This window comes from Argiope bruennichi, chromosome X1 (genome assembly GCF_947563725.1).
Source record: "Argiope bruennichi chromosome X1, qqArgBrue1.1, whole genome shotgun sequence".
NCBI classification, from domain to species: Eukaryota; Metazoa; Arthropoda; class Arachnida; order Araneae; family Araneidae; genus Argiope; species Argiope bruennichi.
This window is the reverse complement of record NC_079162.1, coordinates 87,217,857-87,245,212: the sequence shown is the minus strand read 5'-3', so window position 1 is coordinate 87,245,212 and position 27,356 is coordinate 87,217,857. Positions and strand designations below refer to the sequence as shown.

Sequence of the window (27,356 nt, the reverse complement as noted above, 5' to 3'; positions counted from 1 at the left end):
AAATATTATACTACATACAAAGTTCTACAGTGTTTCTTTATTCGAATTATAAATTCGATTTCAATAAATAAATATTGAAATTTTTTAAATAGGACAAAAAAACTTAGTAATAATTATCAATACTTTATTTATTGAAATTTCTTACAAAAATCGAATCAAAAATTACTTAATACTGATTAATGATTGATGCATTATTTATTAATATTTTTTAATAATATTGTAACTAGAATTATTTTTGTTTATCCCTATTTCTTACTAACATAAAATTAAAATATTGCCTATAAGTTGAATTGTGGTTAATTCAAAAACTAAAAAAAAAATTTTAAAGGAAATATTATTTTTGAACTGTTTTCGTTAGTTAAATCCGTCCTTAACTTGTGCACCCAGTGACTGCGTTGCTAATTTTGATATTTTATAGTACAATTAAGAACAAGCATTTTTAGCAAGGTATACAAAAATTACATTTTTATTTATTAAAATTGTTATTTTTAAAGTAACTAAATTTTAATATTACTTTATGAATAAAAATTAATTCACTGTTTTTTTTTTTATTTTTTATTATAAATTATAATTATTTATTTTTTTATAATTATTTAAAATATTAAACACACATCTTCAATCTACAAACACTTCCTCTGCCTTAATTGGACAAATGTGCAAAAATTGTCTCCAATATGCTAAGGCAACTGTGCTACACAGTCACTTTTTCTCTGTAGCCTTAAACCGCCATGACACCGCTACTGCACCAAACAGATGAATACGCGTTTTAGGTGAGTTACAAAAACATTTCATTGCAGTTTATAAAAGAAACTCACTCCTTTATATCAACTCTTCAGCTGGATAGAGATATTCAACTGGAGCATTCACCCCTAAATTTTCTTCTGGGACCTCTCTTTCCAAGAACATCGCCGGCGAACACTAAGATTAATATGAAGTTGCTTCAACCCTGCTCTAAAAAACAGGACCCCATTATTCTGACAAAAGGGGCTTGAAATCATAGAAAAGCTCTCCCAGAAGAACCTGGCAGTTGCTTTCATCGGCAGTTCTTCAGATAGATCTCTCAACAGAGGTGGAACACGCATTCTCTTCATTCTTCACGTGGTGAAAAAGTCAATCTTAAAATTAACACAAATTTGGTGACCTCACACTTCACCAGAAAATATTTAGCTATCAAAGAAGCTCTAACTTTTTACCTGACTAATACTCAAGCTATGGATCTTGCTGGGCGATTGGTTGTTTTCTTAGACTCTAAATCGGCCTTAGAGGCCATCGGAAACGAAGACACAAACATCACCTCTACTATAAATGACTTACTCGATCAACTGCATTGTTAAAGGAAATCTAGTGTGTGCGCTGCAATGGATACCCGCACATGTAAACAACGAGGGTAATGAGTGTGCGGATACTTTGGCCAAAGAGGCACGAATTCTTGTCCAACCTAATTCCACCATCACACTTGCAAACGCTGTGGTCAGATGTAGATTATAAATCAGCCCTATAGGAAGCCTTTAATCACAGACTTTGATTTCCCTAGAAATTTAACAACTACACTGGCTATATTAAGAACAAATCATTATAAAGGAATAAAGATTCTTCCTAGATGATGGGACAAGAACCTATATTTACTGCAAGAACTACCCGGAAACAGAGTTCACACCGAGACACATCTTCGAGTGCCTCACAAACTTTGAAATTTAACAACTACACTGGCTAGAATAAGAACAAATCATTATAAGGGAATGAAGATTCTTCCTAGATGATGGAACAAGAACCTATATTTACTGCAAGAACTACCCGGAAACTGAGTTCACACCGAGACACTAGTTCGAGTGCCCATCTATTGGCGCAGATATCTTAAAGCTTGGCTGGTTACTGCTGATGGATCCATTTTGGGAGATCTTTGACAATTCTGAAGCACCAAAGCTGACGGCAGTGGCCTTCCGAATCTTTGACAGTATCCGAGACTATCTTTCCTCACTTTTTGCATTTCCATGGACACGACAGCAACAATATTCAATTTATATCCTGTATTAATTTATCAACAACTTATAAAATGCATTTTATAAGTTTTGCGAACAGAAAAATACATTAAAATAATTTAATTAATATAATTTAATTTCTATTTTTATTTGTCATCTACTTCCTGCTCTCGGAACTACACTTGCCTTGCAGAGTGTAGTTCCGAGAGCAGGTAGCCCTACTAAGTACCGTCAGGAAATGCGATCATATCACGAAAATTTAAGCATTCGATTAAAGTGGTATTACCAAGAGTCATCAAGATATAAAGGGTTCGGATTCCTATATTTTTGCAATTTCAATAAATACAAGTACCGAATTTTAAGGCAAACGATTTACATAAGAAAGATAACATTACTTACTTTTACAGAAAACAAATTCCCATGATGACCACTTGGTATGCTGTGTAGCTTTTTATGCAGGAATGGATCCCATAAAAGAATTTGGAGGTCATCAGATCCACTGGCCAGCAGACTAAAAGAATAATAAAACATCTTTTGTAAATCAAAAAAGCCAATTAATTGCATCTAAAAGTAGTTCAACCTTTAGCTTGCATATTTTCAAAACACACATTTTTTTAAGCAATCTCATGACCGAAGAGAGAAGACATTTTTTTAATTTTAAACTTTCGCTTTATTCCATCCCGGGATGCATAATTGATGTACAAGAAGCGACGACGAACTAATGTCTGTTCACAAGCGATACAAGAGCCCAAGAGTGCAAGAGACCGAAATATTAACCCCCGGCGATTATATACTATGAGATTCTGATAGGGATTTCCTTACACGTGTCTATTTAGGCAAGGAGGAAATAGACATTTTTTAAAAGAATTCGCTTAGCTTTGGCAGATTTTTATCCCTTCACTCGGAGCGTGTGAAAGCGCTGATTAAAGCAGTTTTACAGAGCTGTTGTAACATTAATTAAATAAAAAAAGTGGAATTGGATCAGGAAATAAGAAAACATTTTAGCATGAAGTTAATATGGGTTAAATTAAAAATTAGGAAATTAATCAGGATTTAATTTAGATTTAGAAATATCATTACATTATATATATATAGTATATAAAGCCTTTCTACAAAGCAAAGCCAGTAATGCAACTTTTCTTTAATGTAATCATTACAATACAAGCCTTGCATATGGCACGTGAATGTCTTTCCAGGCCATTTTGTTTACAAATAAAGCTGAACCTTCTTTTTATTTTCATCCGTCAATAGAGAATAGCTGAACAAGCTGAACCCTTGCAGCTGAATAAGTATTTGGGGAATTTATTCCATTCAGCAAAGAAATCAAATACAATCTGGATTTTTTGCGCTCGACCTATAGTTTGAAATTGTTTTGCGTAAAGCAATAAAAATAATTTGAAAATGGGCTTTTCAGTCCTGCAGTTGACTGAAGGGCTTGACTCATTTGATCACCAAACGTAACCGTAACCAACTCAAGGATTATATTTTGCAGCTATTTTGGGCTTGGAAAAGGCATTATTTCTTTTGAATAAAATTCACAATGGTTTTTTTTTTTTTTTTTTGCTATTTTTATTGTTGTATTTTATTTTTCAATAAAATACTGCGCTATATCGCGAAAATTGCGAATTAATGACAAACATAACAAGGGAAAAAATTAATAAAACTGACAATTGTCTTTTGCTCAAGCACGCAGCTTTAAAGACGTAAAAAACGGCAGCAATCGACTGTTTTTCATTAATTTCTCAAATTTTAAAATTCAAGACTATCTGTTTATTATACTCTAGCACTAGCGGTTAAATACTCTAACTATTTAAGAATAATTAAATTTATTTTAGCAAAATTGGTCTTAGCCTCCGTTTGCACATTCCCTGCAAAGTAAACAAAAAATACATGAAATTGCTTTAACGTGCAATTTTTAATTTTGAAATCAACACCATAATTTTCATGCATCAACTTGTCGATGAATTACAGTAATTCCATATATAAGCATAGCAAAAATATATTCAGGGCTAAAAGAATATCAATTTTATTTATTTTCTTTGTTAATGGTAACAAACTGCAAAACTAGGCCCCAAAATTAGATTATCAATTGTTAGCAAAGATATAGAAAGTAATTTTTAAAAAAAATCCTCTCGGCAAGCTGGACAGCAAAAAGATATTCCTTTACGTGTAGAGTACTATCTGGCAACGTAAATTGCTCATGTGAGAAAACTATTCAACGTAAATTGTTCAAGCCCTAATTTTGATTGCCATAAATCAAAATTAGGGCTTGAAAATCACTTTTCAGCCCCTAACTTCTAAGATATTGCAGTTATCAAAATACTTTAAATACAAAAGCTGTTCGTCTTAATGAGATGTTAGTTTGGCTAATTGGATTTATTTTTCTATCTTAATATTATCTTTTCAATATTAAGAAAGTTATAGCGAAAAGAAAACTTCAACCCCCACCCCAACATTTCCACTCCCTTTGAGCTAGATGGGCCATTTACGAAGTAGTCCGCGATTTTTACTTTTCTAACAACTTATTCCAAGCCAGTTAAAATCCAAACAAAATTACTCAAGTTCAGGGGTAGCGAACCTTTCTGGATCAACATACCATTTTTTTTTCTAAAGAAATGTTACATGAGGTATAGCGTGCCGTCAAATAATTTTGACTCACGATTATTGGGATAATAATAAAATTAAATAATAACAACTCAAAACTCTTTATTCACTACGAAAAAATACATTTTGCACTCTATAGAAGTAAAGGTTTTAGTTATACGAGTCATTCAAATTAAAGTAACGTTAGTGTGCGTCTGTGGTTTCAGATTAGATGACAAATATATTAGGATTGTAAGATATTACTTTTAGCAGAATGCATGCTGAATTGCAGTCATCTGCCAATCGGTTTCTAAGATAGTCTTTAATGTTTCTCATCTCTGACAATAATCACTCGCAGGCATAGGTAGATGAAAATATGGTTAAAATAGCATGAGCCAGCTTTTCAAAACAGTTAAATGTGTCTGAAATCGAATTCCATGTTTCCAAAATGGACTGGTATTTTGGAATGGAAATTACTGGTATTTTTATTTATATTGCTTGTTAATCTTTTTGTTTCAATCAATTCCTTTTCCTTGTTTCAATAATTTTTTTAATCTATATTGAACTAGACTGGAAATCAATCCGTTGCATTTCAAATTCTTTAATTTCCAACTAATCGAATTGGAACTAATTCAATTTATCAAATGAAGTCACATCAGGGTTCATAATAAACTCGAGCGTTTCCGATAATTCTTTGAACTAAGAAAATCTCGCTGAAAATTCCTTGATTGAAGAATCAATTTCGGAAATAAATTCTTCAATAACTTTTTCTTCGTCTGGTTTCTCATGTACATCTAAATCTTTAATATTTATGCATATTTTTCAAATTTAGGAAGTACTTGTAGTTTCTTGTAATAATATCGTTCCTGAAAATATGCAGTCCAATGTCAAAATGCTCGAATGAGATCCATCATGACGATAATTATTTTATTTGTGCCTTGAACTTTACTTTCAATTCATTGAAATGTTGGCATATGTCTGTAAAAACATCCATTTTGAGAGCCACATAACATCCAACAACTGTGAGTATTGTTCAATTTCCTCCTCATTTTGCAGAAACAGTCTGATTTCTTCCAAGCAGTCAACAAATCTTTAAAGTACGTTCCCGCGGCTCACCCAGCGAACATTACATTAGTACGCCCTTAAACACTGAGTTGACTTCATGCACAAAGCCTCAATTAAAGTCTTTTCGCTTACTTTAAACCTATTCTATTATTATTAATTTCTCTTATTTCAAGCCCACAACGATATGAGGTTGACTATTTTTGTAACTAACCATAATCCATTATATTATCAATAGATGATTATATATCATTATATAAGAGATTCTTATATATTATGATATAAAATATCTAATTACGATATAAGAGAACCATTATATATCATTATATTGTGGCCATTATATTATCAAAAGATGTTAAACCACTCTAAGAACACAAGGCTCGTTGGTGAATAATGCAGTGGAGTTCAAGAATCGAATGTCCTACGTCTGTTTGAAATAAACTAATGAAAACATTTTTTTTCTCACCATATTGGAGCACCATCAGTTACTGAAACAATTCTTTTCAAATCAATTTCTTTCTCAGAAAGCGAATTTTTAACAGCCGTATAAATATATGTTGTTGTTGTTTTTAAATGGAATGGGAACATTCGCGTTTGTTCTTAATACTTTATAGTTAATTTTGTTATTTTGAACTAAAATGCAAACCGTTTTGATCGGTGGCGTGCCCAAAATATTGTGTTGCGTGCCCTCCATGGGCAAAGCGTTATACGCATGCATATATATATATAACTTTTGAACGAAGAGTGGTTTTGGGTTCTAGGAACCATAATCGGTGAAGAACTAAAGAAACTTTTCCGAAGTCTTTCTTATAGGAATCTACCTAATATCTCAATATTTCATTTCACGTTACATTGATAAAATGCACTGAAAAACGATGACCCGAGTTTCTGGAACTTTTCACATCTTTAGCAATCGCAAACAAAATACTAAAATAGCACTAGAATGAAAAAAAAAAAAAAAAAAAAAAAAAAAAAAAAACACCCTACATGGAAATTATCCAAGTCATTACTGTTAAATATTAAAACCAGAAGATACTTCACAAAGCTCAAGGCAAAGTTACTAAAACAAATCTTAACTTTTTTTTTTAAACTTACTTAAAATCATACACTCAGTCAGCAAATACAATGTTTTATATTATATTATATGTATATATACTGAATAACAGAAAACTGCGTATGAGGCATATTTTAAAGGTCAATAAGTCAATAGCAAAAAGGAAAATAGGCAGAATCTTCATGTCATAATCATTTAGGATATTCCGACTATAAATACTGATGAAATATTTTAAACTTTTAACAAGAATTCGTATTAGCTCGTAAAGTAAATTAAATATAGAATTTCCTCTAACTAGAAAGTTAATTCATTTACTGATATCCTGATTTTTCTGATTTGAGAAATCATATTCTCCAAAAAGATTATTTTTTTCTGTTCTTTCTTTTTTTTAATTTAGGCGAATTTTCACTCCATATTTGTGCGCAGATGCTCAAAGTCCAAAGAGTAGCGCTGATCAAAAGAATCTTGAAAAGTGTGAATGAAATAAGTCTATGAATAAGTCTAGAAACGACGCCATTGTCTACAATGCCTGAATCCTCCCTTAATTCAGATTTCTAAATATCATCTCATGAGAAAGAATGAGCAAAATACCACGCAAAATAAATAAAATGAAAAAATAACACATAAAGTTGTTTTAACAGCTGAAGTGGGGTTTTTTTTTTAAAGATCTCTCAATTTTTGTTATTTCCGGTATCTTTGCCAACAAATAAAAATCTAGTTTTGAAGCTTAGTTAATTTTGCACTGTGTTATACGCAGAGAAAATAAAGAAGATATTTTTTAGATCTAAATAACTTTTTGCTCTGCATATACATAGAACTATTGTAATTCATCGACAACTCATGTTGTTGATGAATTACCCGAAAATTATGGTGATTATTAGGAGCTAAAAATAGCATACTGAAATAATTTCATTTATTTTTTGCATTTTGTAGGGAATGTGCAACTGGAAATAATAGACTGCATTTGATAAAATACATTTTATTCCTCTTAATAAGTTAAGAACCTCATAATTAATGATAAAGAAAAAATTCAAAAATTAATGAAAAACAGTGGATTTTCACTAATTATAAGCTCTCAAAAATGTATTCTCTAATTTTATTAATTTACTTCTTCGTTATATTACTCAACAATTCACTCATCCGCAGCATAGAAATATGAAAAAAAAAAATCTTTCGGTTTATTGTAATGTGCATTTGCTTTATAAGCATCAATTATAAAACAAAAAAAAATCCGTTTTTTTTATGACAAAAATACCTGCCGCATTAAGCAGAAACTTACTGATAAAAAACAAATTTTACTTTAAAGAATTGTAAAGGAAACCAGCTGCTGTGTACAAAATTAATTAAGGAATTGTGTACAAAATGAAATATTGAGGTTTTAGGAAAGTCTCGAAAAATCTGAATCAGTTGTCTTATAAGCTTTTTGTTTACTATACAAATACTTGATATGCATAACTAGTCTCTATTAAAAATCAGTTGTTCTTATATATACTAGTTGGTACCCAGCAATGTTGCTGCCGCAGAAGAAATAATTTTGGAAATATCGAAATAGCTATCGTGTTTAATTAGGAATGATAGAAAGGACAAACTAACAAAAATTCCCTTTTATATAATTGTATATAATTGTACTGTGCCTATAACCTTCGCGCAACTGCAAGCAATACGCTGGCAAAGTTTTATCACACTCGGATGAACGGTATGGCAGTGCATAAAATACGAATAAATAAAAATTCATTTTTATATATTAGATATATTATATGTAACATATTTTAGCAGATGCGTGGCCGAGAAGATTAGCTTTATTCCATTACGGGAGGCATAATTTATACAGAAAAAAAAAAAAAAGCGGTTAGCAATACGTCAGGCTACATCACGACACAAGAGCAGAAGAGAGCGAAATTTTTCCTTCAATGTTTTTTACAATGAGATTTTGAGAGATTTCCTTGACTCGTGGCGATTTAAGATAGGAAATTTAGGCATCTTTAAAACAATGTTGAAAGCATTAAGGACTGTTATCCCTTCGCTCAGAGAACCTGCTGAATTTACAGTTTTCTAGAGCGCGTGTTAAAAATAATTAAATAAAAAGTGGAATTGGATAAGGAAATAAGAGAACATTTTAGAATGAAGTTAATACGGGTTAAATTAAGACAAAAATTAGGAAATTAATTAAGATTTAAACGATATTTTCCTCTCAATTAATACATGTAAAACTGCGATAAGATCTAGAAAAGTGTGAAAATCGCAGTATTGCCACGCATTATAATTTCGGTGTTTATCTCCGAAATTATCGAATAGAAATTTTTGAAATTACGCTCTGCGGCACTTCAGCGGCTCCTTTTTCGATCGATATCAAAACTTTTAAGTATTTCTATTCAATAATTTTTTAAAGATTTAAGTTCAATAATTAATTAAAATTCTAAAATATTAGAATCTGAAAAAAGACAATATTTATAAGCGTTAAGTAACAACTTAACGCAAGAAAAAATTATTATAATCAATCAATTATTGTTCGTTTCAGTATCCTGAGACTACCACTTTTCAACGATTTTATCTCACTAAGGGGTGAGACGCGGAAGGATGAGCGCATTTCCGAAATTCTCCGTCATTCTTTGACCTTGCTTTTCATTCTTTAAATTTTGTTTTCACGTGTATGTCAGTGTCGTATTTTATTTTAATTCAGTCCGCGGGAAATAACAGTTTATTTTATTGTTAAATGTAAACATCCTTTCATCCTTCCTCTCACCCCTATTTTGGCGAATTAAACCCATCCTTAACGCATGCGCAAAAGCGTGGAAGGTTTTACAATCCGTATGCAAACAACAGCTTCCATTAACATTAGTAAGTCTGAACTTCAAGAGCTAACTAAAGGAGCTAAGGTCTGGAAGCATGTACATATACCATAAAACCCTAACAAACGTGGCCCAAAATAGGGCCACGTGCCACAAAAATCGGCAACGTTACTTATCGGTCTTATCTTGTTGAATGGTAACAATCAAATCTAAAAGCGTCACACAATCTGGCGACTATTTCTGATGTAAATACAGAAAAAGTCATCAGTGACTGTTTCTGAATCGGCCACGTGGCACAAAAATCGGCAACGTTACTTATCGGTCTTATCTTGTTGAACGGTAAAAATCAAATCTAAACAAAGCGTCACACAATCTGATGACTAATTCTCATGTAGATACAGAAACAGTCATCAGTGAATGTTTCTGTATTCACAGCTGTACTTAATTCAACACTTCGCTTTACTAATGTAGTTACATTTTCATTTGCGGGTTTGCCGTCCACTCCATTTAGTCAGAGGGAAGAAGATGTAAAAGAAATAAAGATTATAGAAATAGAAGTCGAGCAAAGTTCAATCGAGTGCGAAATAGGCTTACCCGTCGCCAGCTGGATAATCGCTATGACTTTATTATAGAAACAGACCTTTATATCTTCCAAAATGATAATCTCACAGAATGACTTTCGCATGTTAAAATTCAAAAAAAAAATTTCATGGCATTAATTCTATTTCCGTACAATGTTCTGCTTTGTTTTTAATATTTTCTTTGAATTCAATAAAATTTAATTAATTTAATACGTTAATAAATTTAATTTAATTTATAAATTTAATTCATTAATTTAATTTATAAATTTAATTTATAAATTTAATTCATTAATTTAATTTATAAATTTAATTCATTAATTTAATTTATAAATTTAATTCATTAATTTAATTTATAAATTTAATTCACAAATTTAATTAATTATTCAATTAAATTTAGTCTTTCAATCGTATCAAATAGCATCTTGAATCCTTTTTAAAAATACACTTCATATTAACTGCTTCACTGCCCCAAAAAGTCAATAATCTAGGCGAATAAGCTAGTCGCCAAAGACGGCTAGTATTTAAGAATGCATAAAACAAGTCATGAAGGACTTGCTAATGCTTTTGCTGTTTACAATAGTAATGCAGGCATGGAGCTATAAACGAAACAATTGGAAGAAAGAATGGGACTGTAGACGAAAAGAAAGGAGGATGAAAAAAGCTTCTGGCATAAAAATTACAGAAAGAATCCCTAATTTTTATAAGATGCAATCTTGCTTTTCATGAAACTGATGAGGGATTTGAATACAGCAAGAAGTTTTCAGTTTTAGTTATATTAACGTATCGTTTTAATGCAACACTAGGGCTATTTTGGAGCGGACTTCATACTTTTGAACCGCGGTCAGATGACAGGCACGACACCTGAGCTGGTACCCCTACCCCTTCTCCAAACTTCACACCAAACCACCGGAAGGTGTTTAGCTCCGACGGATTTAAAATGCACCAGACCCGCTTACACGACGGTTCTCCGGTGGAATCGGGTTTCGAAGCCGGAACCTTACCACCAGGCTATCGCGGCTCGAATACAGCAAGAAGGGAAATTTCCAACCTATGGCCCAATGTTAAACGAATCTATCCAGCATCCATATAGTAGAGTAAAATACCCGAGTATAAAATGAGCTTATCAACTTCTTAACACATGAAGTTAATGATAACATCATTAGATGTTCATAAGGCCGCATTTTTTACCACTACAGTTTTTATACAACTCAAGATATTTCTAAAATTGACCAATGAATTAAGTTTATAGATATTTGAAAATGATGACCGACAGAGCAGGTAAATCTGTTGAGTTAAAAATGCAGGGATTTTTTCTCTCTATAAGATTAGAGATCAATCATCAAAGAAACTTGAAGAAATTATGAAATCACTACAAGAGAAAGGCTTGTATTTAAGAAAATGTCATGGGCAAAGATATGCCCATGCAACAGTAATGATCGGGAATGTAATGTTTACAACAATGCTTAACAGAAAAAGCCTCACGTGTTTACTTTGTACATTATGCAATCCATTATCTAAATCTAATTTTAAAAGATCCTATTGAACGGAATATAGATAGTACTTGAAATGGTCCAAAATACAGGATGATTCAAAACTTATAGTTCAAATTTCGTGGAGAGGTAGGGAATATCTCAGGAAATTGATTTCACATTGGAAAGTTATGTCCGCAAACTTCATCTGCATGAACAAAATGTCCTTTTTATCCATGCAGATGACGTTTGCGGACATACTTTCTTATGTGAAATTGGTTTTCTGACGTATTCGTTACTTCCCCACGAAATTTGGACTATAAGTTTTAAATTACCCTGTATACATCGCTGTTTCAGTCACAGCACTCTTCGTTCAAAAGAATTTCAAACAATGTACAGTCGTCAGCAAGAACAAAACTGAAGCAGCTCTGTTAATTTGTTATTTATTATCGCATCTACACAAATTTGGTCTCGATGGAAATTATTCGAGGAGACAGGTTTGTTGAGATAGACAAACTGATTAACCGAGTTAATTAACTACTAACTCGAAATTTTTCCCATTACAGTTACATTTTTTTTAATTATTGTTATTATTTGTTGTCATAAAATTAACCTCACAATAAAATTTTATGGAATTTTTACGATAATTTTGATTTATAAGGTTTTGGAAAATAAAAATTCCAATGTTAAATGAGTTTTATGAACTTTTAATGATGGCTTGGAAACTATTAAATATTTTTCAAATTTTTTTTCACTTATTTAAAGAGAATCATCAGATTTCATAAAATAAAGAAATAAATGCAGAAATAACGTAACGTAATATTTTTCATGAATTTTTTAATGTAAATCTGGTGGGAAAGTAAATAATAACAGAGTAAAATTTTTCCATGGGAGTAAAGCTGGCTTGCTAAAATGCCGGAATTCAAAAAATTGTGCGCATGTCTCAAATAGCTTTCGAAATATTCACAAAAATTGTGAAATTCCTACAGCCGATAAACAACACTGACTTTTTAAAGGATCTTATATTAAATTTATTTGTATTTATAGTTCTAATCTTTATGAAGTACACGCTTCAACGACAATTATTATATCGCAGTTAGTTAAATAATAAATTTATTTTCAGATCAAACAATTTTAAATTAATATAAATTTTGTTTAATTTTTAATTTTTTTTTAATCAGATGACATAAAATTTGATTGCCGAACAGATTGACTGTACGAATGCATAATTATATTTTTTTCCCTTTATCTGTAGATATTAAAAATCTGAAATTTACTTAATATATGGTCCCCGGTGGATTGGCTCTTTTTCGGCTGGGCTTTCAAAAAAACTAAATTAAGTATATCTCAAGAACTACTGCGAATTTTGAAACGAAATTTGATTCACATACATAAAATGGCTGGCTAAATCGAATTATTAAAAAATCACGACTCCCGTAATGGAAAAATGTCGAGGTAGTAGTTAATAAACTCAGTTAATCAGTTTGTCTACCTCAATAAGCCTGTCCCTTTCCGTCATTTCCATTGATACAAATTTTGTGAAAATACGACAATAAATAATAAAGTTCCACGGGTATTCTTTTTGATGTTGTTGTTGACGAATGTACAGTAAATGATCAAAAAAAAAAATCTCAAAGAAGAGTGGAAAACCGAGTTCGGAGTGAAATTTAGTATAATGGTGGTATGTCTTTAGGATGTTCATTCAATGAAGTATTAAAGCGCAATAACCGACCATTTTCGAGAAAATGGCCCTCGAACTTTCAGTATAGTTTATATATTAATAATGTGTCACTGCGCCGCGACTAGGAACAGCGGAACTTGTAAGGAGCTGGCTTGACATTCGCGAGATCCGAGTTCAATTCTGAGCTAGTGTTTTTTGTTTTCTTTCGAAATTATTTCAAATTAATTTAACAATATACAAATAGTTCTAATTAATACGTTTTTCATTTTTTATGCAAAAATAAATGTTTATTTTCATAATTCTTGAATTATAATTTAATTTTTAGAAGAAAAATATTTAAAGATATGAATGCGCCTTTTAAAAAAACATTCAAAATTACATAAATTAACAATTTAGGTTTCAGTTAATACTTCCTTCAGTTGTTACTTCCTTTTGTATGGAAAAATAAATATATTTTCTCTTAATACTTGAATAATAATTTAATTGTTAAAAGGAAAACAATTTTAGATACAAATATATTTCCTTTAAAAAAATTATTTAAATAAAATGATCAACTTACAGACAGTTTTAATTAATACGTAACTCTTGTATAGTGCAAAAATAAATGTTCATTCACCCAATACTTAAATCATAATTTTATTTTTAAGCGGAAGATAATAATTACAAATATACCATAAATGATGATAAATATTAATTATAATTACTGGCATCATAAAAATATTTTTATTACTTTTATATTACAAACAAGAACCAGAATGGTAATCATTGTGAAAAGATTGGAAGAAAGAAAGATATATTCTGGCATCTTGCACAATTGATAAATAATGATTATCTACAAGAAAGGGATTAACTGGAAAACAAACTTCATTTATCTTCAAAAAATATTGATCTTTCTTCAGAAAATCGTATCTTAAAATTTTGGACCACCTGCCTACATATTTTATAACTCAACATCTGATTTCTACTTTTTGTTTTCGATTATTAATATTGAGAACATCTGCTGATATATTTTTATTAATTTATTTCAGCTGTTGTCTTTAGTTTCAGATATAAATACAACTTCATTATAATAAATCATTTGTAATAATTAAAAACCAAAAATTTAAAATCTTTAATGATTTTAAGATGATAATATGCATGGGTTATCAACATTTCCATTCGTTATCTTAGGTAAGACATCATTTAAAGAGAAACTAGAAAAAAATTAGTAGCATCAATAGTAGAAATGTTGACAATAAATGAAAATTCATTTTCATCGAAGTCTGTGCACAGTCTGCAGCAAAACACTTGCTCCAGTGGCTGTATCTAAGGCTGAACTATTATCCTCAGAATTTAATTAATTAATTATTTTTTTTAAGTATTTGCAAAGCAGTGTGGGATAGAAAAGGCTCATAAGTTTAGCTTTACCCTCAACTGAGAATGACTGATCTCCAAAAAATAACCTAGATAAATAATTACTAACCTTGCTTTCCTAATAGTTAAAAAATAGAATTTTGTGATAGAAACATAAAAATAAAATATGCTGAATAACTGTCTAGTAAGTATTTTAACTAATATTGAATATGCTTCATTTTACACTCTATATGAAATTAAATGCTTGGAATACTCTTTTTTTAAATCAAAATTAAATAGGAATTTTAAAAAAATATAATATAGTAGCCCACACAGTGAAATGTTTGCCAAAAACGTTTTCGTTTGATAACATCATAAGTGTAAAGTTATTTTGATTATTATGAAAAAGATTAAAAAACTAGGGGAAAAAAGCATTTAAAGTTCACCAAAACAATGAAGAGGGTGCCTTATTCTCATCTGCTATACAAAGGTCCTGAAGAATTTGAATTTGCATTCTAAATTGGTGTTGCTATTCAAAAAAATAGAATTAGAATGAATTTTAATATGGAGATGGTCCCTTGCATAAACAAAAATTATATAAACTTTTAGAGACTCAGGGGTGTTTGTGGGACCCCAAAAAATCCCCTGAAACTTTTACGGACTTACTACCGACATTTTGGAGTTTCGAGAAGGGGGGGGGAATGAAAAATTACGATTATGAAGTATTGAATGACCTAATTATAAAAGTTCAATGAATTACTTTTTTTGCAAAATTAATAACCATTAATTTTGCAAAATTAAGACCTTTGAACCCAGGTCACGTGATCGCACATCTGGTCGAACGAAGTCTCTCCCTTTTTTTTCTGCCGCGCTTACTTGCCGAAAAGAATCCAGAAGAGAATGTCCGAGAACCGGGGGAATGAGTCATAACTCGCAATAAGAAAAGAACAAAAAAGAAGTTTTTTTCACGCATTATCACTGCCTTTGGAGAAAGAAAGGAAAAGTTTTCACCACACACACTGACCTTGCGTTTTCTGCTTTCAAAGCAAACAAAACTACCCAGATCAAAATAAATAATTCATTATTATTCCTACATTATTATTCCTATGGATTATTATTCCAATGAATAATAATCCATTATTATTCATTTGAACGACGATCCCCGGAATTTCCGCGTATCGAAATTCAAAATCCCCGGAATTTCTGAAAAATCTGTCTTTTCCTTCCTACATGAACTATTTTCACTTCAAGTAACAGAGAACTAAGATACAAAAATAAATTTGTTTAACAAACTTACTCTCCCTTATCATTCCATTCCAAGCAATTGACACATCCACCATGTCCCTATAAAACAACAAATATTACATATTTAAAAAAAATCAATAGCAAAGTTTCTCAACAGAAATTCAATATTTATGAACTATATACATTTAATACATAATGGTTGTGTATGATATAATAACAAGTAGACAAAATGTACTCAATTTCTAGGATATCCATTACAGATGTAATTTAAACTAATAATCTCTAATAATAATGTAAGTCGATGTATGCATGTCTGTTTGTCAGTAGACATTCTGCAGGATAAACTTAAGCATAGGTAGATTTTAGATGCTAGTTTTTTAGATACTTCCATTAAAAAATTGAGTTAATTAGAATGAAAGCAAAATATTTTTGCTCAGTTTTGTGCCAACAAATTTCGAACTAAAAATAATACAAAAGCGATTTTCATGTGATTTTAAAATGAAGAAACCATCTTACCAAAAATAAAATTTTGTCTGAATTTATCAAATTTTTAAAAGCATCATGATAGGCTAACTGCCCGAGGGAAGGAAAGGGCAAAGAAGAGGCAATTTTGCCTTTTCCTAGTTATTTTAAGGTTAAAAATTTGCATAATCCCTCTTAAAGCTTCAAGTGAAAATGAGGAAATTTTAAACACAAATTATTGTATTGACATGCAGGTTGATGTGAGAGAACACCTCAATCACTTACATTCACAATTCACTCATGATAACATACCTTGGAAATATGTTTCAAAATTTTGACTATGTCTGCAATTTACAAAATTACATGATTTTCAAAATGATGATCTCATGAAACACTTGAATAGAATATAATTATTTTTCCAAAAATATTAGTTTGAATGCAATATGATTTTTTTGTGTCAATGTAAAAAACTTTAAATTTCAATTCAAATACTTTTCTTTTCTCAAATAAAATTGATTAAAAGATGCCAACAGAACAGATTGGATATTAAAAAAATTAAATAAAATTAGTTTTCTGTACTTTTCCAACATTGTGCATGCTATATTTTCTTATATTATTACTTTAAGCATTTCCTGATTGCACACAGCTTTCTCTACAATGCCTCTTTCTAGTATAAGATGGAGTTTAATGAATTATTGCCCTTTTTTGAGGATCAAATAACACTTTCTTAAACTAATTTTAATTACTATTTCCATTCATTTAAAATTTTCCTAAAAAGAAGATAAGAATTTCAATTATAATACTTGAGAAAGAGTACTAGATTAACTCAATTCAGATTGCATTTCTGTCAAAACTACATGTAATTTAACAGTTGATAAACTTTGAAGCTTGGACTGATAAGCCTGAAGCAGCTCTTTTTTTCCTGGTTGATTTTGACCATATCTGAATTTCGGGCTGATTTTGGTATTGATTGAGCTATATATTCTTTCAAACTGTATAGATATATATGAAGTCATTTCAAAATTTCTTAAAAATACATTAAAAACTATGGTATGTTTTAGTTTATGAGATGACTAATTCATAATCTTCAAACTGTCATTCTCTATTGCTTTATTGTCCATTTCAAATTTGATTTATTATTGAAATTTTTACCACATTTTAGAAAATGTTTTAATGAATTTTTTTTTTTTTTTTTCCCATTCTATTTTAGAAAACAATGTTTGAGCAAAATAAAAATAACTAATATGCTGTTTTTGAATATATCTATGGTATAGTACAATTATAGAAAAATTATTATTTTAAGGGAATTTTTTTATAAAAACATAATTAAAAATTCTATTTAAAAAAAGCTTGTAAGTAATTTATGCAAATCAATACTGAGTATGCTTAAGCACACAATTTTAAAAAATTCAATTGAAAAAATTTGCTCATATGCCTAATCAGATTTCGATATCTTGATCTGAAACTTGCCCACCCAGAAAAAAAGAGAAGGGGGGAAAATTCAATTTTATTAGTTAAAACCAATTTGATTTTGTTGCTATTTAATTTTGTTGGCATAAAGTAAGCAAAGATGTCAAATTTTCTATTCAGTGAAAATGTCACTTATAAAATTGATTTTTTTTTTTTTTTTTTTTTTTTTAGATATATTAAGTAACAGAAAAAAGAAATATATAATATGTAGGTATATGATATTTACTTGCCAAAACAATTTTCCAAATTACCAAAGTGCACAATCCAAATGCTCTTCATTTGATATTGTTTATTTCCATATAATGAATGTGAAAGAAAGAATTTTATATGTTTGCAAACTAATTCAACTATTCTTAATTTAAAAGAAAGAAACTCAAGCATAAAATACATTTTTAAAAATTTATGAAGATACAAGTATTTAGTTGATTGATTAATTATTCTATCAGAAATCAAAAGGGGGGGGGGGGAATATACTAATTTTTAAGAAGTTATTCTATCAAGAAATGTCTCCAGATTTGTAGCAGAGGAGAAGGGGCGGGGAATGTGAACTTTGTAATTGTGACTTTCATGGACAAATGAAGAGGCAAATAAGTCTTCTAACCTTCCACATTTTAATTCATCTTTTACACATACTTCACAAAATTATTTTTGTAAATTTTAATTTTTTATTAATCTGCTTTAACCATTAAATCATTCTCCTGTTTTATTGTTAATTAAAATTAAAAAGAATTCACAAAGTCAAAACATAATTATTTGTCATTATTAAAAAACTTGTTTAAGGTACAGCAGATATATATTAAACTGACTTGCAGAATTAACATTAACTGTCTGATACAAGAATACGTCCTAGAAAAAAATTACAGCAATGCAGAACTGAATTATCAAAAATATTACTTGAAAACTTACTTCTAGCTCTGCTTCTAATCCTAAACGATTCACCAAATTCTGCGTAACATGCAACTTGCGTTGAAATCGTAATCTGTAACCATCCTATTAGGAAAGAAAAAACAAAAACAGTTAATGTTGGTATAGTTGGGTATTTGCTATTAAAATGCTAATATTAGTCTTTAAAAAATACCAAAATATATTTACATCTATCTGTCGTGCAGCATGTAATTTAAGAACATTATTATATTCCATAGCTATAAGCTCAGAAGAAGTAGTTGCATGTTAGGCTTATAACTGGCACCTGGAAAAGAATAAAAACAATGTTAATAAAAAAATTAGACTTTAGAAATATAAAAAAAAAATATTATTCAAATAAAAACTATAAGCATTGTTTTTCTAGGATACTTAAATAAAATATAAACTTAAATATATTCATACTGGAGATTATTTCATTAAATACATATAAGGAAAATTAAAAATGAACCCTTTAGCACTATTAATTTGAAAAATATAAGAGGTGATCACAATAATTAAAAAAATACATAAGTTTTATACTTAATCGCCCAGCATAATATAATACGTTTGGCTCCTGAAAAAAATTTATAATGCTTTGTACTTTAGAACAACAGACTATATATATATCATATCAGTAGATATGGCTAGGTGTTGCAATGCATTATCTTAAACTCAAAATTTTTGTTTACAACTTTAATCTGCAATTGTTTTTATTTTCATTTTTGCATCTTTCAGCCTAACACAAATTGATTTGACACAGTTTTCAGATTTTTGTCGGTATTTCTAATATTTGGTGCAGTTTAATATCTTTTTTATTTTAAATTACCAATACATTTTTTAAATATTTGCAAGCTGTTTTTGCTTTCATTGCAAAGTTATTCTTTAAAACTCTCTTTTAAGGTTAAAAGAAAATGCATTGCAGAATTAATATATCTTTCAGATTTTAAAAAGGGAAGTGCATTGGTGATAAGATGTGCAACAACATAATGCTAGCAGACCATACATAAAATTAATGAATATCTCAGATTCCTTGGCTTCTGCTATACAATAAAATATATATTTAATTCAAAAAAGAGTATTTTTGCATTTTACCACTGATTAAATACATTCTGACCTTGCAAATTCTATTGGTGACTCTTTAAAAAAAAAATAGTAATATAGCTATTTATCCAATCATGGATTTTCTATTTTTTTTTTTTTTTATTACACTGCTAATGATTATGCAAAAATTTTTAAGACAGACACTAACAAACACTCTATATCATACCAAAAGGGTGATAGCCCTCTAAAACAAATCATCAGTCAGAATTGGCAGGTGTGGAACGGAAAGTTAAATTATCCAACCCTTCTAAATATTACTCAATTTCCATTATATTTAGATTGGCTGACCATTGAAAGCACAAGGGAAGGAGAGGCTTGGAATATATAAAAAGGAAGGGGGGCTTGATGTATATAATAATACAAATTATAGGTGTATTCTAATAAGGTGGAGTGGCAATGAATGATTGGTTTTACAATGTTCATAGTATTTATTAAGGATTGAATACAGACTTTAATGGTGTATAAACAAAGATGGGAATAATACAACTCTTCACTCAAAATAATCACAAATAGGTGGATTATATATCTATACGAGTTTTTCAAAATTTCAATATGAAAATTCATTCATTTTTTTAATCCTATGATGACGCGAAATAAAAAATGAATCTTCCAGAGAAATCTAAAAGGCACTATGCAGATTCTCATAAAGGTATAACATCAGAATCTATGCCAAAAAACTGACTTTCAACCAAAGAATGTAATTATTCTTTTCAAGTATATCATATTCAAAGTATTATTCTTTAGGAGTTAATGCTGACCCCTTTTGCCCAAGGATTATAGTAACCTGCAGAGAAAAGAATACAACGTATCATAAATTATAAAAAGTCATATCATTACTGCATAATATCCAAAATAAATTAAATGAATCTAACAGAGAATGATTAGAATATTTTCTCATATTAAAGCCTACCAACTAGGATTTATGTTATCAGCTATAGAATCATATAAAAGAAAAAAAACAAGGTGTGAAAAGCATACAGAAGATGTCAAGATTTTTTTTAATGCTAAACTTCCAATTTTTTTTAAAACTGACATTAAAAAGCTTGTAGATGAAGGGAATAAAATTAAGCAAAATAATGAAGAATACTTTTTTTTTTCTTTTTGAGTAAAAGCTGCTTTACTCAAAGGGGGGGAAAAAAATTGCTGATTTCATAAAATGGTGAGATTTTCTGTAAATTTCAAATAATTACACTTGTATTTTCTTTTCTTATATATGCATTTGTATTTATATTTTATTTAAATTAAAACCAACATGATACTTTCAATAGTGTATAAAAATGCTTTACTTAATTTTTATAAAACCATTTTTTTACTAATTTTATTTCTGTTTACAGAAACAATTTTATAAAATGAATTTTTGATTATTAAATTTCTTTCAAGTTGCATTCGCACCATTCATTTATAAACAAATATGCAATATAAGCTCATTATATACATACACACACACACACAGTGTGTCCATACTAATCATAGCCTAATAGATAAGTCCTAAACCATTACCTTTTGTTGGTAAAATTGCTAAAAATTGATGGATTTTATTTTATGCTATTTAAGTCAATAAATAAACTCCTGAAAAAATTATGCAGTATAAATTTTTATAAAGTTCACCTGATCTATTAATCATACATAGTAAAATATTCTTGAAATATTAACTTTTTAAGCAAACAGACAAAACATCCTAACTTATTGTTATTAAGACTGACCAAATTATAAGACTTTTAAGAATTTCATCATTTTAGTCCAATCATACTTTTTGTCATTTTAACATGTCAGAGGATAAATCTTAATGAAATGATCTACAATAGTTATATTCAAAGCTTCATAACTTAATCAGCTTTAGATATGGGAGGATGAAATTTTTCAAATGTTGATGTGCCAAGTATATTTTACTAAATATGACTAATAGGGGATATTATATAAAAATTTAAACTTAAAGTTTTTCAGCAGTATGTATTTTTTCAGCAACTGTATTTGATATTCTTGCCAATACTGCAAAGCTCGCAGTTCATCTTTAATCATAAAGGAAATGAGAAGTAGTCAATCAAACAATCTCTTTATGTTCTCTTCTGCCCTATCAACCTTTACATTAACAATTTTCCTAGGTTTTATTTTCATATCATTTATTTATATTTATCATTTGTTTTGGATATATGAGAAAACAACTTCTGCTATTTATGTAACATTTAATGTCCTTATAAGTCAATTATTTAGACAAAGATGATGATTGTATCTTATCCTTTTATTGTATCTTTTTAAACCAGTTTGCATTAGCTGGAAATGAAGCAGATAAAAACAGATGCAAAACCATACTTACTAAATAACTGTTAAAATGTAGAAAATCTAGCATATGACACTGAATATAAGAATTCTGGCTTAACAGAAGTCAAAAGATACTTTTAAAAAAATATATTTTGGAATGTTTCTAATTTCCAAGTAAAACAGATGTATCTGGACAAACATCACATTTGGTTATCAAACAAGAGCAGATGCTTGAAATTTCACCTATTCTCAAATATGGAAATAAGAGACACCAATGAGAGAAAAATAAAAAGAATTCATTTTATATAACAAAAAATTGAATAAATTTTAAATCTGCAATGCCTTTCTAACATACAAAATTCATATATCAAAATTCTCTTCTTGTATGCAAACTAAAAGAAAAACTCTTGCATAAGCTTAAAAGAAAAATTATACAGGAAAATACTGAAAAACTTCACATGTTTTATTAATTAGAACAAAGACTTTAATAAAGCTGATACAAAAAACAGAAAACTAAGATTTTCCCTCAATAAAGTCAACTATGAGCTTCAAAACTCTTAACTCGCTTTTTATACATAACAATCAACTAACCATATATTTGAATCAAGTAAATCATTACAAACTTTACACTTCCACAAAATTGAACATAAAAATAAATCCAAATATCATTAATTTCTTGTTATAATTTCACAAAAAGAAAAATGTGATTTATCATCAACTTGGAAATAATGCATATAACAAAAGTTATATAAGTTTAAAATACAAATAGCCAAAAAAAAAAAAAAATGTCTTTTTATTTTTTATTAACTTAAATTGTAGTTTCTAAATAGATACTAGTTCTTTAACATTTTCACAGAATAAAAATAAAAATATTTTGTCTGTTAAATCCAGTTAGTAAAAAAAGAAAATTACCATTGACTAAATGTTGTGCAGTAATTTATACTCTTTTCAATTAATAATGCCATCTCCCCCTGTTAATCAGTGTGTACAGATATAAATAAAATCACAGGGAAACATATTTTCCATTTGTGACTATAGATTTTTTTCTGAATAATTCATTTCTAATAAGAGAAATAAAGGCACAAAAGAAATATTTATAAAATTGGAAAAATTTTCTTCAACCAAATATCAAAATAAAATTATCACAAACATAAACAAAGGGGGGGGGACTATGCAGGAAAAAGGGGATAAATTTGTGGTCAGTTATCAATTTATGTTTAGATCATTTGAGAGATATTTTGCCCTTTTATACAATTAGTAAAATATTCTGAAGGCAGTAATGGTTTGAATATAGAAAATGTACTTATTCACAAAAATTATTGGTTTTCAGTTGTCTCTTGAGACTGCATAACACTCAAAATTCAAAATTAAAAGTACAGCTGTATCAAGTCATCAAATTATTTATATAAAGAGATAAGTAAATACTTTAAAAAAAAGATTTTTAAACAAATGTAGAAAATGCTTCAAATCTGCAATTTTGACATTGATTTCCAGAAAATGAATTAAATTAATTTGCAAAATTAAGTGATTAATGCTATCACATTCATTCATCATTAAATGCACATTTTACAAAAAGCATTAAACTATCATGCATAGATACTTCTTTATTGTAGTGAAATTAGGAAACTTACTAAATCACCAGAAAAGAAATTAAATGCCTTCAAAACTACTTGCATCAGAAAGATTCTTAAAATATATAAGTTAAATAAGAGTAAACAGAAATGATGAAGATGATTACATTATCAATCTATTGATTATATTTCTGTCTCTTCTACTTTATCAATACTAACTTTTCAATAGATAAACTATTTGCTTTCAATAGTATCATTATAAAGCTTAATTTGAAATACTGCTTAGTTTCAAATGATGAACTAATTGGTCAGATTTACATACTAAATTATACTTACAATATTTTCAATTCAAATAACTAACAAAAATGATCGCTTGACAATTAAAACTTTTTTTTCTCTAATTAAAGAAAGCAGCTGCCACATACACATTGAATATAATAGCAGCAGCTACATACACATTGAATATCACATAGCAATGAATATGATCACATAAAGTATTGATAAAATGAGGCTATACACACTGATAAAATAATATGCAAGCTTCTATTTGTAAGAAAAATTCATTATTATTGTTCTCAGTGCTTGATTTTTAATGGTGAATTTATAAATTTTAATCCATTTTCTAGTCATAAGCCAGACTTTCATATTGACTCAATAATACAATAATTTTTCCAATTACTACAAACTTAAAATTTTTGTAATTAGTTAAGGGTAATAAACACTTCTTATAAAATAATGACAGGGTCAACTTCAAGAATACCTCAAGACAGAATTTTAGAAATAAAGAAGCCAGAAATACTTTGAGAAATCATCATTAAAAAAATAATTATTTCCGCTTGATTCTACAGTAAACTCTAATATATTTTGAAATGATAGGTAAAGTTATAAAAATTTTGCATCAAAATCAAAAACCCATTATGAAATAGAAATTATTTAAAAGAAAAACAAGCTTTTTGATAAAATAGTACTTGAATTGAAATTTGATGCAAGGATTTGACAGCCAAATAGAATCATTCAAATATAGTTTTGTTTCATGATTTTAAAGTATTAAAAAAATCAATTTATAAAAATGTCATATTACTAATATACTAAATATATAAGCTGCTCTGCTGATAGGATGTGAAAAAATTTCAGATTTTCACACAAACTTTAGAAGCATCACAAATTGTATACTTAGAAAGGGGTGATAAACAAATGTATATAAATTAAAATTGATGGCTCTTCTAGCTATTTCTCTTACAAGAGTAATTGATCATTTTCACAGTACACTGTTGCAGAGAGGTCTCAACTTAAAACATGTTAAAATAACTTTCTTTTAGAACACCAGGAAAGATTTGATGAATAAAATACATACTGGGGGGGGAGGGGGATACCCACTTATTCACAAATTTATGAAAAGCAAAAATATTTATAAAGTTGCACCTTCATTTATAAGTTTTTTTTTACCCTAAAAAATAACAAGAAAGAACTGGTAGTATTGAACAAAAGATATTTCATATTTCAATCTAGTTACTGTAAAAAAAATGCTACTATACATATGTCTTTTTTTAATAGTTTCACCAAAAAAGATACATATATTCATAAGAATATTAACACTGATGAACTAATGATAATTCATAGATTTCTTCAATTTGTTTATTTATTAGTTCAGATTTTATAAATGAAAAACAAGTTTTATTTACATTTTTAGAAATATTGCAATATAAAAAGTGAAGAATAATGGCAAACTGATTTTACAATAATAACTATATTAAATTATAAATTCTGAAAGTAAAAAGTAAATGAAACTTTCACTATATAGCAATTTCTTTAAAGACTGTCTTTTACAAAATCAATATTATTCCAAAAATCATACTCAAACAAATAAATCATAGAACTTTAAGGTAAAATTTATTTAAAATGCATTTAATTTCTATAAACATGAACAAAAAATAGATAGGAATTAGGATATGTCAGAAGATGCAAATTCTACTGCATAAAAATGTAAAGTTTTCTTATGATAAAGGCATGAATTATATTATAAACATTATAGTATTTTATACCACAAACGAAAAATACAAAATATATCAATATATTTTAATCACAGAAAATAAATGAAAAAATTTTAAAAGATCCACTCAACAATAAAACTAATATCTGTCCAGAAAGACAGTTAAAAAATTATTGTGTGACAGCATATTTAAAAAAATTATACAGCAAAAATGAAACTTCATGCATAAAAAAATCATTGACAAGCAACGAGATTTGTGGATCAATTTTTAAGGTAGCCAAAACAAAAAATATTTTTAGAAATTTAGAACGGATACAAAGTATTTCATCTTCCAAACGAATTCGATTCCTTGGAAATCCTTTATGAAACTAGAAATTGTAACAAGATTTTTATCCGCAATTCTTAACGTTTATGCAGACAAACTTTTTTTTCTCATATCAAGGACTTCTAATTTACGTTTATACGTCGTCGAATTAAGATGCAAATCTTATTCAAAATCCCACGTTTCATCCATGTTAGCAGCTCGTGATGTGTCGAACGTACGCGAAAATCCTCCTTCAGTAACCGACAAATTTGACAGACATTTATGATTGTTTCTAAAAGATACACAGAAAACTTACCTTGCTACACATAACACTGTAGTGTTTTCCTTATTTCCAAATTCATCAATTCGTATAACTTTCAGCTTTCACAACTTTTTAACACAATTTTCTGTGCATCTGAAATAATTTTATTCACTACATTTATGAATATACTACGTATAAAACGACATATATTAATAATATTTGATTTCGCAACTTTTCTGAAATTGATAATTTTAGAAGTTCAACGTTAACACATCAGTTGCTGATTCAGCTGACAAAAATAAATTTTTCTCTGCAATCAAATGCTGCAAGAAAAAAAAATCTTGCTTTTTTCAGTGTTATTGCAAAATCTCTAGTTTCGTGCGCAATAACTATACAAGAAAAAGAATTTCCGTCAATTCCTCGGCATGTCCCGTTTTCTTTTCCTATTCGTTTGAATTCCTAAATTTTTGATAAATAAACTGCGGTATAGGATACACGATCACGATACCAATTTAGACTTCGTAATCGGATAATCGATCATACGTCTAGAAATGATACTAAAGAGTCCAGAGCATCAGAGGTGATACTAAAAATATGTCCTTTCAGTTATGTATGTAAGTTGAGTTTCAAGATATAAATTACCAAATATCTCAGGACTCTCAACACTACCTTTTTTATGCATTGAATGAGGAATTCACTTTGAAAGCTCGTTAATGATTTAAGTGACGAAATCGATATATTTTCTACTGTTAATAATCATTGTTTTTTCATTCATTTTGTTACTTCATAATTATGTTTTGTTAAAAAATTTCCTATGTATTATAACTATTTATTTACGTTTCTGTTCCAACTTCTTTTAAGCAGGATAGTTTTATTTATCTCATCTTTATATGCAAAAAGAAGGAATACAAATATCCTCTTCATTTCTTTTTATCTTGTTCCAGTTTTGTTATAAAAAGGCTGACTTTTCTTTCGCTAGATTTATTATGACATTGTTTTTTTAATTAAATGTCATCGCATATCTCATCCTTAATAATTTTGATCCCATGAGAGTTATGAGTAAAAGTTCTGTATGCATGATTTTTCAAAGAAAAAAGTTAATCGCATCCTTAAGCAGGAACACCGATACAACATACTTTCTTCAGATAAAGCAATTCTCTATATATGAAATTTAGTACGCCATTCCATTGACAGCTTTTAAAGAATTATAAGACTCTGTAACTCTTCAAGGACATAGTTAATATCCATGATGGTTTTTA

The 27,356-nt window shown here is 28.8% G+C and overlaps 1 protein-coding gene across 1 annotated transcript in view; it reads right to left on the bottom strand.

Moving 5' to 3' along the window:
* The window catches only part of LOC129958181 (WD and tetratricopeptide repeats protein 1-like), a 50,283-nt gene extending 23,702 nt beyond the window's left edge, over nucleotides 1-26,581 (bottom strand). The window contains exons 1-5 of the mRNA XM_056070447.1: nucleotides 26,152-26,581; nucleotides 18,800-18,896; nucleotides 18,614-18,697; nucleotides 15,828-15,874; nucleotides 2,379-2,490 (exon numbers count right to left, since the gene is read on the bottom strand). Of these exons, the coding sequence (XP_055926422.1) occupies nucleotides 2,379-2,490; nucleotides 15,828-15,874; nucleotides 18,614-18,697; nucleotides 18,800-18,847 (291 nt within the window). The 5' untranslated portion in view covers nucleotides 18,848-18,896; nucleotides 26,152-26,581. The remainder of the gene's footprint in view (nucleotides 1-2,378; nucleotides 2,491-15,827; nucleotides 15,875-18,613; nucleotides 18,698-18,799; nucleotides 18,897-26,151) is intronic.
* Between the last annotated feature and the right edge of the window lie 775 nt (nucleotides 26,582-27,356).